The sequence below is a fragment of the Hydractinia symbiolongicarpus genome, chromosome 12 (genome assembly GCF_029227915.1).
Source record: "Hydractinia symbiolongicarpus strain clone_291-10 chromosome 12, HSymV2.1, whole genome shotgun sequence".
Taxonomy (NCBI): Eukaryota; Metazoa; Cnidaria; class Hydrozoa; order Anthoathecata; family Hydractiniidae; genus Hydractinia; species Hydractinia symbiolongicarpus.
The window spans coordinates 7,056,830-7,075,327 of NC_079886.1; the positions used below are offsets into that span (position 1 = coordinate 7,056,830).

Genomic DNA, 18,498 nt, shown 5'->3' on the forward strand with positions numbered 1-18,498 from the left:
TTAAAAGATGAAAGCTAATTTATTTTAATTGCGAAAATCAAAATGTACAGAATTTTTTATTCGTTGTATTGCTTCGTAGATGCATTAAAAAGAAGAAAAGAAAACACTGGCACATTTAATTGAAGCATCACCTAATTAACTGGATACTTTGGAATATTTAGCTATTTCATTTTAGAAATTATGAAAAGTTTAGAAGCGTTATTAAAAACAATTTTATTGTGGTAAGAAAAACATTTGAACGTCAATTGAAAAGTTGTTAGCTACGCAATCGAACCGAATGTTTGAATAACTTCTTAATAAATACAGTCTTCGTTTCCCACCCTCAAGTAAATACTTCGATTGGTAACATGAAAAGATTCTTAGGTCTTGTAAGTTAACAAGGTATTTGTTTATAATTATATCGTTTTCTTTTATTTTTGTTTTTTATTTTGTAATACAAATCAAGGATTTTCTTAGTAAATAGAATTTTATAACTGCTTGCAAAGGTAACTCATGCAGAACTTTAAAGTCAGAATTATGATCTATTTTAACAAATCCAAACAGAGGTATTGTCTTTAGGAGCATTTGAACCAACAGAATCTCATGTTATTACATGTGAGGTTTTCTACATCATATTTATATATATTTATATATTTTATTACATTTTAACAACCATTTTATAAGAATCTGTTAGCTCATGCATTCTGCAATTCTTCGACTATCTTCAATGTTATGTAGGGGTAAGAGGCAATGACAATGTTGTCGTGTTTCAAGACCAAGAATAGGGTAATGTAATTACCAAGCAATGTATCAATCTCTGCCCTTAACCTCACATACTTTTATTAAGAGTCACTATTTCTTCTCCACTGACGTCTCACGGTAATGAGCGTGCTCAAAACAGGATGATTTTATATCCACGTTTTTATCGTGCAATTTTCATTTAAAAAAATACAAGTGATGTTGTGGTTGCTTGCGTTTTGTATATGCCTTTATCTATCCATGTGCAGTTTCAAAATAATCGTTTTTCCAGTGAAAATAAATTTTTAACTCGTACAAGCTTATTTCCTAGCTCAGCACTTTGCATTTAACAAGTTTTTAGGAAATTTGATTTTTTTGTGGCGTCTAGAGCCTTGTTGGCAGTTTCAACTCGTTTTAGCAGGGAAGGCAAATACGGAATTGTATATAAACTGATATTCTTTCGAATGAGCTTTTCAAGAAAATGGTAAAAATTTTGATATCACAAAATATGACTCTTAGTTTATTTTTTTATTTTTCTCAAGGATACGTGGTGTACATTGCATGCCCTTTTTATAAGCAACACAAAATTTTGGCTGAGACTTATTGTTATTTAAGTTACTCGTTGACTGGAATCCAACTTTTAGAAACACGATATCTCTTGGAAAATATTTTCGTTCTTGCGCTCTTTGTTTTTGTCTTTTTTTATTTCTTTTTGAGTGGCTGCGTATTCCAAGGTCTCCAGTTAATTAACTTATACTTAAATTAAGTGTTCCACCGTTTTCTTTTTTTCTTTCAAATGAATTTTTATTCAGTTTAGGCTAGGCTGTTACTTACAGGTTGTTTCAATTTTTAAACGGTTTAAGCATCACGTTGGTTAAAAATCTTGCTTGAAAAATGCGTGGACATTTTGTCTTACACAATTGGACAAGAAAAATAGATATAATTTAAAATATCAGATAAGCAAATGCACAATAATATCAACTTGAATGTCTACGGAAGAAAACAAAACAAAAATCGTTTTTCAGAGTTTTTAGTCAAAAAGAATAAAAATGATCAATAAAGCAGTAGTATTAATGGGATTGAAAGCTCATTGAAAAATGTAAATTGGCGAGAATATACGTATTGCGTAATTTTTTCGGTTTGCCTTGCCTTTCCTAGCTTGATATCTCTCGAATGGAGGATATAACCTTAGTATTTTTTTTCCAGTGTTTTATGTACGGCAAAAAGTGATAATGTGTCTTGAAGTGTTTTTTAACAAGTTGAAAAATCCTTGCTTTGAAGTGCTTTGGAACATTATAAGGATATGTGCGCTCCTGCTTGCACAAAACCTGCCAAAATTTACACAAAGAACATCACAAAGTTGTTCCGAAAACAACAATGTGTTTTAAAAGTCCTTCTTGGTTTTTTATAGTTTAAATTTTGACATTCTGTTTTTTATTGTGCAGACATCTATATATAACACTTTTCGTGAAAACAAAAATCAATTATTCCATTTGTTAAGTTTCAAACACGTGTCGACAAAGTAATATATTTTAAACATTTTCTAATTAAACAATATTTTTTTAACAGCTATACCATACCACTCCTTACTATTTCATTCTTTTTTTTTTTTTTTTGCACGTAAAATTATGTACTTTGGGACTCAGAAAGACATTCCCAGGTGAAAGACACTTGAGGTTATAAAATATAGACATTTAGATTGCTTCATTGCTTCTACATGAGAAGGAGCATGTCCTTGTGTATTTTTCAAACGTGATATTGCGGACTGACAGTCCGGTAGTTTAGTTCCTGCTTCCAGTTGGAGGATGCAGGGTCAAGCTCTTTTTACTCTATTCACCATGAAACAGGGTTAACGGTCACTACGCTTTCTAGATTAAAAAGTTATCGAGCGTGGAGAACTTTCATATATTATTTTTATAAGAACTGGGAAATTAGATTTTAGTCTGATGTTTTTTCTTTACATGTTCAGCCTAAAATTGTAAATATCTTGTTCCTACATTTCGCGCTTTTTTTATTGTTCCAGAGTAAATTACAAATATTTGCTGTCTAACGGATGTGTTTTTTTATAAGAAAACTTATCTTGAAGAATGCCTTCAAATGTTCTTAACTTTTCCAATTTGAAGACTTGAAATGTTCTTAAATAGTTCTTAATTTCCTTTTATCACTTTACCATTTTTGAAGTTTGAATTGAATATTTCAGTACTTATTGGTATTGACAAAATTTTAAATGTTCTTAACATGTTCCTAATTTTGGACCTCTGAAGCCTTATGTTCTTATACACTCAGTTCTTACAAAAAAACAGTTTCAAAGTTTCGAAACAATGGAGTCTGCGTGTGTGTGTTTTTAGAAAAAAAAATAGAAAGAGGGCACTTTTTGCTTGACTCTTACTCTGTAATCCTGACAATACAGGTTACAAATATTTTTTCGAGTATAAACAGAAAAGTCTAAAACTAATTATTACACCTCTGTAATTCGGTTAGTACTCGTCTTAGCCCATTAGATTGAAATGCTAAGTTGTAGGAAGGGATGTATCTAGTCGGTGGAGAACATACATGAGTAACTTAATAACGGCATTTTTTGGCCACACTTTTGATGCATATGTTCAAGTATTTACAACAAAATCTTTCAAATATTCGCTTACTACGTGAATAAATATAAAGTATAAAAATGAAATAAAAATGACAGAGATATGAAATTTTGTAGAAAACTTGATAACCACACCATTTAAAGCTTCCCATTTAACCTTCATTTGATAGCGAATTATGCCCTCAGCCTTTTAACCCTATTAACACTGGGCTTTTAGCATCAGACACCCAGTGGGTGGGAAGGAGGTAGCACTTTATCCCCCCCTCCCGGATGCTAATAGGGTGATGGAACATATTAAACATGTAATATTGCTTTCATACTGAAGGCTAAGATGAATTTTTTTATCTATTAGTAGAGTAATTCATAAGGAACAATGTGGCTGGAGAAGACTGAAAAATAAGAGTAAAAAATTTGAAAACTTTACTCATATTCTTTGTTTTTCGAAAGTAAAAACACAAATATACAAAGGGGGATATACAACTTTTAAGACAAAATTTTCGCAGAATTAATTATTGCAATTTTTGCGAAACTTCCACTTAGATTTTTTATCACAATAATTTACACTGTAAAACAAATAAAAAAATAAATAAATAAAAATGCTCAAAATAAACTAACAGGTTCCTATGAAAGTTATTCAAGACCATTCTAGGGAAATTTTCAACATTCTATGGCTTCGTATGTAAAAACATTTATCCAAGGTTTAAATCAAGCTACTTTTAATGTTCGTTAGTTAAGAACATTTTGTGGCTTTGAAAGGCAAAGTAAAGAACCTTTTTTGAAGTTCAATGATACTCTGATAATTTTTTCGAAAAACCTTGCCATTGTGGTTAAGAATTAAAGTATTATTTTCAGAAAGTTCTGCGTGCTTTTGATCTATAGATTAATCATCATCTTAATATTCCGAATAAATCCACTTTGCATCCATTCATAACACTTATTTGAGCTGCCTGTGATGTTAAATCACAAAACGCAGCATGTTTCATCCGACATTAATTTTACCTGTTTTAAAAATTTTCGTTAATAATATTTTACTTTTCCAAATCGAGCAGAAAAGAATTATATTGTAAATATTTGTTTTTTTATATATATTTGTATATCATACCTTAAAATACATCATAATTTTTAGGTAAATTTAAGAGACATATAGTGAAATGGATATGAAGTGAAAACTCTACAACGTGTTTCAGATGTCAAAATTCACATGTATCTTTCTTGTAATTCATATTTCATAAAAAAGGATAGAATATACATTTTAAGGTAAATTGAAACTAATGAAATATTTATCACGTAAGTATTCTCTTCAAACATATATAATATATAGTGAGAAAAAAAATGGAAAATACAGTGGCTTTTTTCTTGAATTAAAATCTTTGATTTTATTTAATAGGTTATATGTTATAATAACCTTTTTAGCATATCTATACATCTCACTATCTCAATTTTAAAAACAAATTTGATGGTTATTCCATCCACGACACAAAGCAATGTAAAGTTCATTCTATAATCTTCGTTTACATATAAACAAGTTAGAACTTTTGATTTGCTTAGAATAATTTTAAAGTTGAAGATTGTTTTGGTGAGTAATTTTGCAATTTTTAAGTTTTGTCTTGTTTAATGTAGGAATTTAGGATTCCTTTCAAGGAACTTATTGGCAGAAAGCAAGCACATAAATGTTTGTAAATACCAATCTTAGATCAGAATCTGCAAAAGATGTACATAAATCTGTTTGCAAGTACTACACTTTGCCTAGCTTCCTGATATTTTATTAGGCATTACGCATTCGTTTCACTGTATCTATCAACTTACAAATAAGCGTTTATGAAGTAGAACATAATGTGTTCCTATAACTCAACATTTTTAAAACACAACAACAAAAGTATAATTCTGTTGAGAATGAAGTACGGATGTGCTATGATAAATATTCACCTATATGTATACACATCATCTGGATAAACTATCTGAGTTCATCACTAACATATTTCCGCACGTAGTGTAGTGGGTTTGTCTGCGGCTCCCAGTTCTGGGGACCGTGGATCGAATCCCGTTCACTGCCAGGCAGTATGTTAGTGATGAGCAAAGTAGTTCTTCTACAATATAAAAGAATAAATCTCATCCTGGCACTGTTGAGATAAAACACATTATCTTGCGGACTATATATACATTCTGTGTTTTTAGCAGCTATATCTGCCATGCAAGTCTCAGTTTAGTCCAAGATGGGAAGAATTGTTTACTCTTTAATACTAGTTCTGTTGAGTTAATAACCTAGATAAAACGGACGAAAAAGACCGTATTTGCCAATGGCAGTGATTTTTTAGAATATATGTTTCGCTTTATTACTTTATATATATAGTATATAAATAAATGTATGTTATGCACTCGCAGATTGCAAACAAAGTAGTCACTTTAGGTACAAAGTTGCGAGAAAGTTTAAAGTATTGAAGCTATACCAAGTAAAAACATCGGCTAAATTCATTGCAAACTAGAGTTTTGCTAATTAGTTACCCCCTCTTTTTGATTAAAATTACAACCGTTAACTTCTTTTGGATATTGTAGTTAATGATAATAGACTGTTGTTAAAAATCTCTTGAATATATCAAACCTTTTTAAAACTTGTTTACGCATAAATTAAAAGCTTTTTTCTAACATGTTAGGCTTTTTTTCGAAATGGTGGTGAAACATGATACGAACGTGAAAATCAGTTCATAGTTACTGCACGTGTTTCTAAATTCGTGAACAAAATCAAGATGCGGTTTACTGGTCGACACCAAAAATCAATTGGCACAAAACGATTGAGAACAGATACATAGTAATATTTTTCTTCATGCTTTAGAATAACTAGTAGAGTTTTTGTCCGACGAATGATAATCCATAAACAAAGAAATTTCATTAGTTCCATCAACAATACTGGAAATCAAATCTAACAATTGATATGCTCTATTCTGCAACTCAAACGCTAGTAGTCACTCATCAGTAAAACATGCATCACAGATTTAACCTTTTTACTTGCTACTTCCTGGGCCAGTTGTGACCCATTTTGGTTTAACAGCAACGCAAATACGTTGCAACAAAACTACAGTCTTGTTATCAACGCCCGATAATGACCTTTTCTCAATATTTACTTTTGTACAGAACAAAACGATTTACATTAAGAAGTGTTGGATAAATGTGCGCGCTACGTATGTCGAGTTGACATTTCCCTTATAGGTAATTATTTTAAAGCAGCATCAATTAGTTGGCAGATATGACTTACCCCAATCAGAGTTAAGTTGCTTTGTTTCTTCAGAACCAAGGGCAAGGGGGATATATCCTCTTTTTTAACTATATCATAGTAATACATTTCTGCATGAATGTATTGCAAAGCTGAAAAAAATTGCTGACGTCAGCGTTTTCTTTCTAGGTATAGAAAAAAGCGATAAGTTGTCTTCATTTTTATGAGAACGTTTACTTGATATTAATTTTTTAGTTACAAGTGATGTCAACGTTACAAACGCGCTTTTACATAAGAATATTGAATATTGAAGATAAAATTAGCCAAAAACATTAAGAATATCCAAGAATATGCTCACCTTGAAATTTTGTTTGCCAGATTAAGAAAGTTTGTTTTTTCATACTTTTTTAACTAAACTTGTATCCTATCATTAATGTAAAATGTTCTTTTTGAGGTTTCATTTGAAGTATTCACTCCCACAAAATCTAGTTGTCTTTCTCTCTCTTTCAGTTAAGTTAGGAGGTTGGTCAAACAACAGCACCTTAGCAGTGATTTCTTACACCAGTGTACATTCTCAGGTCTTTTATTCTTCACTGTACTCAGACTATGGCACATCAGGATGTTTTGGCCAAAAGTTAAAAATTCATTTGCCAAAAATATTGCGGCACTGTTGACTTTCTGGCACCCCACAAGATTTAATTTGGTGGAGCAGTTGTTATTAGAGTTTAACTCAATTTTAGTTACAAAGTTTTTTTAAGTTGTTTTTTAACTAAATTTGCGTGTGGTGTAAAAACTAAGAAAGATGCACGATGTATGAAATTTTAAAGTTGCATCAAAGAAATACTTTTTTTAAAAAAAATTATTAAAACTAATTAACTAAAAAAATTTTTTTTTCCTTTTGTAAGATTTCAATAACAATTTTTTTTAGCTTTTTCTGGTTCCAACTTTTTAAATGCATTTTGTAATCCGCATTATAGTCACAGATGTGTATTAGGAAGGCAATTGGACAAATTTCCATTCCATGTAAAATATATATACATACGTTGGCTTACATAAACCAACCAACATCACAAAGAAAAAAATTTTTGGGACAATGTTTTTCTTGTTGTTGCAGATTTTTTGTTAGTGTCGCATAGATCTGGACAGATTATATTTTCTGATAAAAAACAAACTGGAGCACACTAGCAGGATAGTAATAAAATATTTATTACTTTTTTTATTAATAAGAACCTTATTATAGAAAAAGACTGATTCAAACGTTTGTAAAAATCTAACGAGATGGAATTAGATAGCGTCGCCATAAATAGCAATGGAGAAGCAATTGAAAAAAAATCAAATATTCACCGATAATGCATTCAATTTCCATCACATAGCATCAATTATGTAAGAATTGAACGACTTATTCAGATGTTAATGTCAAAATCAAATTGAGCCACGAAACCTCAATTTATAACTTGTGTTTTCTATAAATATACATACGAATATTTTTATAGGCAACAGTAGAATAGGGATAAACCTGTAACTTGTAAAATAAGATGATATTTTGTTTATTGTGATAAACATTTGTCTTCAAAAATTTCTACTTTGAAACTGAAAATATTGTTTGTTTGTTTTGGTGGCGCAAAATTAATTTTGTTCACTCAGTCATACGCTCATAGACACAGGCTTAATAGACATTTTCAAACAATAAGAATCTCTGATATAATACTACTCACCATACTTTTATTAACAATACCCGTTTCTTGTCTGATAGAGACTTTGTGTTACACAAAATATCACATGCGTTGTGTTTTTATCCACCTTGTTGATGGATTTTCCAAATTTTAATTGATAAAAATGCAAAATACTACAACCTTTTCGTAGTGACCTGACCAAGAAATAATATTAACAATAGTCCCTTTGTGTACCTGCATTTAATCGTATATTCAATAAATTAGTTAAAAAAGGCCAAGGATTGGCCTCCATTATTTTCCTTCATTTTGTGTGGCGTTTCTGCTTTATTTGAACTTAATACGGTGTCCTATCTTTGTGCGTGACCTTATATGGTATAACCAATTCGTTTAAAATCAACACCAGCTCTATATTGCAGTCTCACACCATTGCTCTAACACTCTTGTTCTGCTTTATATTATATTACCATATCTTTTGTCCAACTATTGAACTTTTTTTGAGAACTGTTTCATATTTAACAAAATGATATTTGTATATGCCGAAAAACCTTTCAGATCCCGGTTTAATTTTTGCTGTTGTTGTTGTTTGTTTGTTTGTTTTGTTTTGTTTATTTATTTTGTTTGTTTTTAGTTTCTGTTGGTCTTTTACATTTATTCGATGACCCACCGACTGTTGAACAATTATTCGTTTGCTCAGAACTGACTGATAACTTTTAACTTGCTTTCTCGATGCGTCGCAATCATAACGTCTTTTATTTCATGTCTACAAAGGGCCATTCAAAAATTTCGTAACGTCTAAGGGATGGGTAGGGGGCATGATTATCAAAGGCTGGGTGAGGGAGCAGGGTTCTTTTGTTATGTAACAGAAAATGGTTATGTGTTACGGATATTTTTACTTATTTTAGTGTATGATCCACATCTTTAATTTGTTTCTTGCCTCTGAATTTGCGCAAAAGTACCAAAAATGTCATCTTGTGTGCTAAATAAATGGCCCTGTTATTTTTTTTTCATAGTTGAGCACCAGTTTGCCGGATGATCTGTTACATGAAGGTTTTTGGTACCATAGGAAGTGAGTAAATGAGGTCTTAAGATTCGAGATATTATATTATAAGGGGAATGGGTGGGTGAGTGGATGGGTGGTACAAGATTTTTCACAATGAGGTTTGATGGGTGGGGGTGGTAAAAAAATGGATAATAGGGGAATCGGAGTAATCGTAAGACAAGAACGCCCAGAGATAGATTTGTGTATAAATGCAAGCTTAACACATTTAAGGAGAATTAAGGATCTCATTTGTCGATATGCCAGTGATAAACAAATCGACTTTGTTTATAAAGCAAAAATATCTTCGTGAAGATAAAAAAAAACGTAATTAACAAATAAAGGTAAATCCCTATGAAATATGGTATAATAGAAGGCGACAAAAGCCATTTTAATAAATTGTTATTATAATGTCGCATCTAATAATCAAGTATTTCGCATAGATTTCGGAAAAATACGACCAACCATTTTTCAATCTAACGTATGTTTGATGTTTCTTTGTCGTTAAACAGCCTTTCCTCAATCTCCCGACATCACATGATTCTGATAATCCTTGGAGGAGAGAAAGGCAGTTTTCTTTTCTTTTCCTACCGATTATCTCAACCGTCGGCATATTATAAACCGTCATAAGCGATATTCAAGTACTCGCTTTCGCATTACTCATATTGCTCTCATCACTCAGGTTACATCGTTACGCCGTCGGGTATCAGCTCTGTTTTCAGTGAATCTGTAGTGCGAAGCATTGCACTTATCAAGATGTTAGGAGCACAAGCAGAAGAAAGATCTTAACGTCAAATAAGAACACTGAAGAAAAAAAAGACTTTAAATTGCCAAATGAGAGGGAAAAAGATCGAGGGTGATTTAATTGATGAAAGAAAGAGACAAGAAAATATTAATAGAAGTAGAACGGAGTTCCGGATTAAAGTGCTAACTCATACTGTTCACCTAACGTAGTGGCAACAAAGCAACAACAACTTCTCATAATATGTCAAAATTTATCACAAAAGATTTTACATTCGATTCTCCAAATATGCAGCATCGTAAAAACATTAAACGATTTTCATTTGATAGGATTAGAATCTTGAGTAAACAAGAATTCGACAGAACTCGATTATCTGGCGAAGGCTTTTACGAAAACTTGTTGACTAATTTATTGACAACTTTATAAAACGTAAATAAACCGCTCCAAAGCGTTCAAAAATTATGAATAATATTTATTGAAAAAACCAGTATCTATTGCTCCTAAACTTAGAAATTCTGAAATGGAAATGGAACTGTTTATATGGTGAAAAATAGAGAACATTATGAAGTGAAGCCTGATTGTCGCGACCGAAACTTTTTTGTATTACTTCCTTGATATAAGTAGGCTTAAAGGTCAAACTACAAAGTTAAATATTTTTTTTTTGCGTTAAAGATAAGGTTGAAGATTTTAAAGGTTAGATAAAATTCTTCTTCTTCTTCTTCTTCTTCTTCTTCTTCTTCTTCTTCTTCTTCTTCTTCTTCTTCTTCTTCTTCTTCTTCTTTTTCTTCTTCTTCTTCTTCGTCTTCTTCTTCTTCTTCTTCTTCTTCTTTTTCTTCTTCTTCTTCTTCTTCTTCTTCTTCTTCTTCTTCTTCTTCTTCTTCTTCTTCTTCTTCTTCTTCTTCTTCTTCTTCTTCTTCTTCTTCTTCTTCTTCTTCTTCTTCTTCTTCTTTTTCTTCTTCTTCTTCTTCGTCTTCTTCTTCTTCTTCTTCTTCTTCTTCTTCTTCTTTTTCTTCTTCTTCTTCTTCTTCTTCTTCTTCTTCTTCTTCTTCTTCCTCTTCTTCTTCTTCTTCTTCTTCTTCTTCTTCTTCTTCTTCTTCTTCTTCTTCTTCTTCTTCTTCTTCTTCTTCTTCTTCTTCTTCTTCTTCTTCTTCTTCTTCTTCCTCTTCTTCTTCTTCTTCTTCTTCCTCTTCTTCTTCTTCTTCTTCTTCTTCTTCTTCTTCTTCTTCTTCTTCTTCTTCTTCTTCTTCTTCTTCTTCTTCTTCTTCTTCTTCTTCTTCTTCTTCTTCTTCTTCTTGGTTAAATACATTGCACTGCTGTTTATCCAAACTTAAATTAAAAAACTCATTTTTTATTTGAAAAATATAATGCAATGTCTTCTAAAAACATCTGGAATATAAATATAGTTTATGATAATACGTTAGATAACCGCAACAAATTTAATTTTATCTTACCTCAAATCAGACAACTCGGTTAAAATGAGACATCATACGTACAATCAGACACAACAGACATGATATGTGTTTCTGTTTATTTGATTGTAGTTATAGTACCGCTGTAAATTCGTGTGTTCTCATTTTGCTGAAGAATCTTTACCAACAACTCTTGAAGAATTACTACTGGTAGTTTATTTAAAACAAAAGTTGATTCAGTCGGGTTGGTAACGCTTCTCTTGTTTTTTGTTGTTTATGTTGTTGTTGTTATTTTTGTTTTGTTTTCATTTATTGACAGTGCAGCTTTTTTTGTAATTATGTTTGACATTTTAAAAAGTTTTTTTTGGGAATTGTTATTTTAAAATTGTCAAAATGTAAGTAGCATTGCTTTCTTTGAATGAAGTACAAATCAGTTGAGATTATTTAAATATAAATTTATATTAAATTCCTTTCTTTTTTCATTTCTTTTTTTTATATGTATTCTTATTTTTGTTTTTGTTCTCGTTGGTAGCAATAAAAGTTATTGGGCGGTTGTGTGGACGGTCTAGCAAATTCAGTGCGTTCAAAATTCTTAAATGTTTATAATTGTCTGTGACTTGACTCCGTTCCACGGTCTGTTCTCTTAACACCAAGTTGCATTCTAATTTTTTAACATCTGATTGGCTATCTTTTTAGATCCAAGAATAAATAAATAAATTAATAAATAAGGATCGACTCAACGTTTCTAAAACATACACCCATCGACATAGAAATGATCTATCTAGCACGAGTTAAGTGACATGGAACAATTCTTTTACCGACTGGTTGCTATGGCAGTATTGTTGTTGCTATATTTGGATATAAGCAGTTCAGCCAATGAAAAGTTAGATAAAGTAAAGAACAAGACGAAAGAACCTAAGGAAGAATTAGAAAACAAATATATAACAGATCCTGCCAGCGCACAGTGGCAAATTCAATGTGGAAAATTGAATTGGTCAATTAGCGATGGATGGTAAGTGTTTTTTCCTCACTTTTAATTCCACTTACCAGGAATAATTTTTTTTTTCTGATTTTGATTTAGTCATACAATATAAAGTTGTATATGTTATTATATTTTAAATTTTTCCAATAACATCTTTACAACTATTAAATGGTACAGCTTGCTGTCAAACGTACTACATTTTAAAATGGAGCCCTTGATTAATACATAAGTTTTTAGGCGACTATTTCCTGATTATTTTTTCACCGTGGTTTGATGAGATTGATGTTGTTGTTGTTTTTGAGCGAAAATACTATTGCGGTGTTTCTAAAATTAGCTATAATAAAGTTGCCTGTCTAATTTCATAGAGAATATAGCGATCAAAATGTCTCCAGATTTGATTGATGAATTTAGCTGGTGTAAGATTTAATTTGTTCTTTTCTTAGCAATATCTCTGGTCTACTGCATTCGCTGTTATTAAATTACGATAAAAGACTACGACCTTTAATGGACAGTACGTTATTTTCATTGTTCATTCTGTTATCTGCGTATTTCTCTTTTAATACACAGCCTGGGACGTCGAAACGTTTTAAACTTAGTTACCATTAAAACCCGTAATTGGTGCGCAATTGTTGCTAAGATTGAAAGATCTCTACAACATTTGTTGTACACATCCTCTGTGTCACTTTGTTGGACAACATGTGTTTGGAAGAAAATTGTAACGGTGGCTGTTGTACATCAGTTGCTCAATTATTTTTATGTTTATAGAAACCGACATGTGGGCCACATACTATTTTACTTCTTATACGTAGCAAGACCATTTTAAAGATGGCAACTTAATTTAAAAGTCTCAAATGTTTTCTGCGGTGCGGAAACTTTAGCTGGCTTTAAAAGTGTGTTTTTTTTACCTTAGAGCAAACGCCAGTGACAGTGATTGTTGGATTTTGGATTTTATCAATTGATTCCATCAATGTTATTGATATGGTGTGTATCTGTACTAATTTTTCTCCCGGTTTTTCGTTATCTTTTGTTCAGTTTGATTTTTTTGATTGATTTTTTCAGTGGTCACTTAATATCTGCATCGACCATCAAAAAATCAAGAAATTGATCAACAATGCTGCAGAATTGCAAACTGTATTTCTTCAACTATTTTAGTTATTTTAATTCTCTATTTTCACAGGATTATCAAATTGATTTTTTCTTCCGTCAAAGCTGGCAAGATCCGCGTTTAGAACATTCTTACCCTCAAACGTTAACTGTTTCAAATTCAATGTTAGAAAAAATCTGGGTTCCTGATACATATTTTGAAAATTCTAAAAACTCTCATTTTCACGCTGTGACTGTTCCAAATAAAATGTTGAAAATTAAACCGGATGGGACGATTATGTACAATGCCAGGTAGGAGGAATTCTTTGTTAATTTGGGATAGCCTTTTGCCTGAAAAATCTGTGAAAGTTTGCGCAGATATAGCAACGTGTTATTAATTTTCCTTGGCTATTTTTTGATTAGTTAAAATTGGACTTAATTCCATATATAACTTACTTACCCTACTGAAAACCTCATTCTTATTAAGTTACTGACAACATTAATGGAGAAATGTCTTCCTAGTTATAACACCCGATTTTGTGGTAGCTAAGTTGCTATTTTTTGCTACAGATGCACGAAACAACGGCCGACTATTTGATACCTGGTATGCCTACGTCAAGTGAACCCGTGTTTCTTCCACAGGCTAACGACTAGTCTTTGATAATTCCTAAAAAAAACGAAGATAGTCTTAAAGCTGTATGTTTTTCTCAATATGAATGTGGAAATCATCGTATCCCAGTCTCTTAGCTTTACAACCTATTGTATTGAACCATCACTTTCAAGATACATTATATCTTGCTTTAGAATATCTGTCCGAGCCTCCTGTCCAATGGATTTGCGAATGTTTCCCATGGATATACAGGAGTGTAACCTAAACATAGAGAGCTGTGAGTTTTTTAGGACGTTTTTAGCTCTGTTGTATATTTACTCTCGCAAGGTAGTACAATTTTCATGCTTTTGAGATACAGGAATTCCAAAAGTCTCTTAAATTTTAGCTGATTCTGTAATTTTACGAATCCTTTTTTCTCACCTTTACGATATAGTAGGTGTAAAAAGGAGTTCGAGTATTTGCCAACAAAAATATAATCAATATTTTTCAATAACTTTACTTTTTTAGATGGTTATAGCACAAGAGATATAAAATTTGAATGGGAGAAAAGTGACTCCAGAATATCTATCGGCACGAAAGTCCGTACCCTGCCACAGTATAATTTGACCGGCTTTAAAACGACAAGTAAAGAAACAGTTTACGTTGTTGGTAGGTGTCTTTTGTCAATTTTCCCTTTTTCTTTTGCTGGGATCTTAAATTTATCCTTTCTATAATTTTTCTTCCTCTTCAAAACATTTTCTTGTTTTTCACCTTTTTTCAGGCAAGCATACTCTTTCATTATAGGAAATTGGTCTGGTTTAACTGCTACATTTGTGTTAGAAAGGCGTACTGGTTATTTCTTTCTTCATTTATATGCACCATGTGCTCTCATCGTCATGATTTCATGGATCAGCTTCTGTATTCCAAAAGATTCAACAGCGGCACGTGTAGCTTTAGGGATCACATCAGTGCTGACAATAACAACAATTTTGAACATGCTGAATACAGCGATGCCAAAAGTAAGCTATTCTTTTATAACCTAGGCGAATAGAATGTTTACAATAGTTTGAAAAAAGTTTGCCGATTTTTTTGCACATACGCAGGCATTTTTATTGGGAAAAAATCTAAACAACAGATCACATTAATCAAAGAAATCCATTGAAAAAATCTTTGAATTTTGTTGATATCAATTTTACGTGGGTAAAATGGATTTTAACCAACAAAAATGCATATGCACATTCGATTACAACTCAAGACTCGTGAGTTGAGATAAACAAACGTAATTGGGTTGAATTTAATATCAGAGATACTTCTGTCTAAAAATTTTCGCGGATCTCTTTATTGCGAAATGCAATTCATTTCATTGTCAAAATGATCAAACTTTAAAAAGAAATTATTTACTTGAAACATTTACTGAATCTGACCTCAAATTCGAATTATCAATTAAGAACCCTTAACAAATAAAAAAAACTATCATTGGTATCAATATAAAATCAGTTTTCTACCGAAATTGAATTACACAGAATGGTTTTGTATCGCGGCATATTAATTTTGCGAATAAAAGTTTTATCTGCAAAGTTCGCAGAAATTTCTTGAAAAATAAATAAGTCTCGTGTTGTCATCCAATGCAAAATCATCTGTAGTTATTCCAATGTTAATAAAATTGTGGATATAACATTTATCGCATTTAAGAGAATTGGTAACAATATTTTGGTTTTATTTTTAACCATAGGTATCTTATATTAAAGCAGTGGATTGGTATCTAATAGTTAGTTTTTTGTTTGTGTTCGCCGTGTTGATCGAGTATACGTTAGTTTTGTATTTAACTGATAAAGAAAAGCAATCAAGGAATCAGAAGTTAGAACAATTGAAGAAAAGTAGACTAAGGAATGAAGGAAAAACGGTGCGTGTATTTTGGTTCTTTCTTTATGTAATTACGGCTGGCTATTTCAGAGTCTGTTCGTTGTGGCCTTTGTAATAAGAACCAGAGAGTCCAAAATTCTGTCAAAGTGCTCTCCTATATTTGTATTTTTTTTTTACTCCAAGGTTAAATTTTTATCAAATCACACAGTCAGATTTATTTTCTAAGGCTTGCGCGACTTTTTAATCAAAACATTAGGTAATGTTATATCCTGTAGACAAAGCGGTCTATCGAATAATTCAATATGGAAGTAATCAATTTCAAGCTGATCTCAATCATTTCATTTGTTCAAGAATTCATTTCTTTTTTTTTTTATCTTAGTTACGATCCGTGATTGGTTAAAAGAATTTTAAAATGATTGAGGGGCGGGAATTTGGTAAACGTCTACAAACGACTTTTTTATTTCAAAAAAAAAAATGAAAAAATAAATCGCTTTAAAAAAGTTGTGCTTAGTCCACATAAATCCTTTTTGTCTTTTTCTTTCTTAAGAAAAAGTTTAGGCATATTATAAAATAGATATTGTATGTTCATTCTCTTTGAATATCAGATACATCAATATTTTTTACAATATTTTTTATATTCTTACTTCCGTTAAATAAATCTTGATGGGCCTTTAATATCTGCTTCTTATACAGTGTGTAGTATCTGTGTAATAAGATTTTTTTTGCTTCTTTAGCCTGCAGTAGCAAATGGACATACAGCGAATGGTAAAGCAACTGAAGTGCGTTCAAGAGCATATCATAACAATCAGAAGGAGGTATATACATGTCTGGTTTAGCTACTTCCTACAAGGCACATGTTTATTTCAGGATCTTACCTAATTTTAATGTAACAGTATGGATGAAATACTATTGATTAGGATAGATTTACCTATCCTTTTTTCTACAATATTTGTCATTTAATCATCAATTCCCACCGTCTAGTACAATTTGTAATGTACCAATATTGTATATCCATCGTTTTTTTTAGACTTCATTTGATTGCTCAGATATCGATAAGCATTCGTATCCTAGTAAACCACTGATAGTTGTATTAGAAGGAAAACATTTCCCTCACAATAGGCATGCTGATGTTGATGAGGATCATTCAATGTCCTTAAAAACAAACGTGGGAAGATTTTTATGTCAATTTCGTGTCGATATTATAGACGAATATTCTAGAATGATTTTTCCGATTGCGTTTGCGACTTTCAATACAGTGTATTGGTTACTGTTCTTCAGTAAGAAGAGTAGTTCTAACCCAGGATGAAATAATTCGTATTTGAAGAAGTCGTGACAGACATAGGAATAGATGCCGTTGTAAAGCGACCAAAAACGTTATTATGGCTGTTACCAACATCAGCTGTACTTGTTGATGTTAACGCAACATAAAAATAGGAATCCGCAAGGTCGGTAATTCGATTTCAGAAATGACTTAAAGAAGAATTTAAAAAAGAAATTTTTAAAATTATATTTTTGTATTTGTTACTGAAAAATAATGCATTATGCTCCAGTAGAAACATTATATAATAGAAGTGCATCAGGTATAAAGATTGAATGGGGAAATGGGAGATTGATAACAGAAACAAAATGGTAAAAAGGTGAAAGAGAATGTGACTGCAGAAAGAAGAAGCAAACAGACAATTAAAATACTTCCAGTATGTGTAATGTTACTACGATCAAAATAATTTGTTGAATATATGTTTCTTATTTATCAATATACGGAGCAATTGTTTTTCGATGATGACTCTCTTATCCTTTGTTTAATGTTCTTTAATGTATTTAGTGAATGGTAGACTTACCTGAACAAAGATAATTAACACTAGCAGACTTTGGTTTAGTAAGATGTGACCACACTTGTAAATGGCTTTGTGCAGAATGGTTGTAATTTGAAAAGATTCGTTTCCGTTTAAGCTTACGTATGAGAGAAACTCAATTTGCATTACCTTGAAAAAAGCTTAGTTAACTAGACTGATAATATCACAGAGAAATAAAAGTCTAATAAGAGAGAGGTAGAGCTCAAAAGCTTAATAAATTGTCTTCATAATAATGATCTTGTTTTGTTCAGAATAGTAGTCAAATAACCACAATGCAATAAAAATCGATTATCCCGGGCTGCATCGCAAAGTATCGCCCGAGGTCTAAGCAGTACAATGACAGAAACTTGTTTGCTTGCCAGACAGAAAGTCTCGGTCGCGACAATCAGGCTCTAATTCATATTTTTCTATAAATTTTCACCATAAACAGTTCCATTTTATTTAGATATAGATACTGTTTTTTTCGATAAATATTCTTCATCATTTTTGAACACTTTAGAGCGATTTATTTACGTTTTATAAATTTCAATCATTGTACCGACCTTCCCAGCTCGGTCGGTGCTTAGACCTTGTTTACATACTAAGCTACCATTTTTTTTGACGACGGGGAATGCAGCTCTATATTGGCCCGTCGTTAAAAGCGCTAAGCCAATAGGAATTCCTAAAAACCTGTATTGCCCGCTTGCAAAATCCAGACGGTGTACAACTTTAGGTAATGTATGCACGAAATAGCGATGACCGCCATATGAACGACGA

The 18,498-nt window shown here is 31.6% G+C and overlaps 1 protein-coding gene across 2 annotated transcripts; it reads left to right on the plus strand.

The window, feature by feature from the left end:
* The first annotated feature begins 4,732 nt into the window (after nt 1-4,732).
* On the plus strand, nt 4,733-17,669 carry LOC130622258 (gamma-aminobutyric acid receptor subunit beta-3-like). Of its 2 annotated transcripts, XM_057437701.1 has the most exons (11): nt 4,733-4,880; nt 12,069-12,384; nt 12,798-12,865; nt 13,265-13,335; nt 13,532-13,749; nt 14,242-14,324; nt 14,555-14,695; nt 14,831-15,045; nt 15,759-15,929; nt 16,624-16,704; nt 16,917-17,669. In XM_057437701.1, exons 2-11 carry the CDS (start codon nt 12,173-12,175, stop codon nt 17,193-17,195), a joined length of 1,539 nt encoding a protein of 512 aa, XP_057293684.1. In that variant the 5' UTR covers nt 4,733-4,880; nt 12,069-12,172; the 3' UTR covers nt 17,196-17,669. The 2 variants fall into 2 exon arrangements, with proteins under 2 accessions (XP_057293684.1, XP_057293683.1); XM_057437700.1 differs by lacking the exon at nt 4,733-4,880 and having other exon boundaries at nt 11,627-12,384.
* Nucleotides 17,670-18,498: the final 829 nt, after the last annotated feature.

Excerpts from the sequence above, each read along its gene's own strand:
- LOC130622258 (XM_057437701.1), top strand. The coding sequence starts at position 12,173 with ATGGAACAATTCTTTTACCGACTGGTTGCTATGGCAGTATTGTTGTTG. Across the intron at positions 14,325-14,554 it reads TAACCTAAACATAGAGAGCT|ATGGTTATAGCACAAGAGAT; the intron begins GTGAGTTTTTTA and ends TTACTTTTTTAG. Across the intron at positions 15,930-16,623 it reads TAAGGAATGAAGGAAAAACG|CCTGCAGTAGCAAATGGACA; the intron begins GTGCGTGTATTT and ends TTGCTTCTTTAG.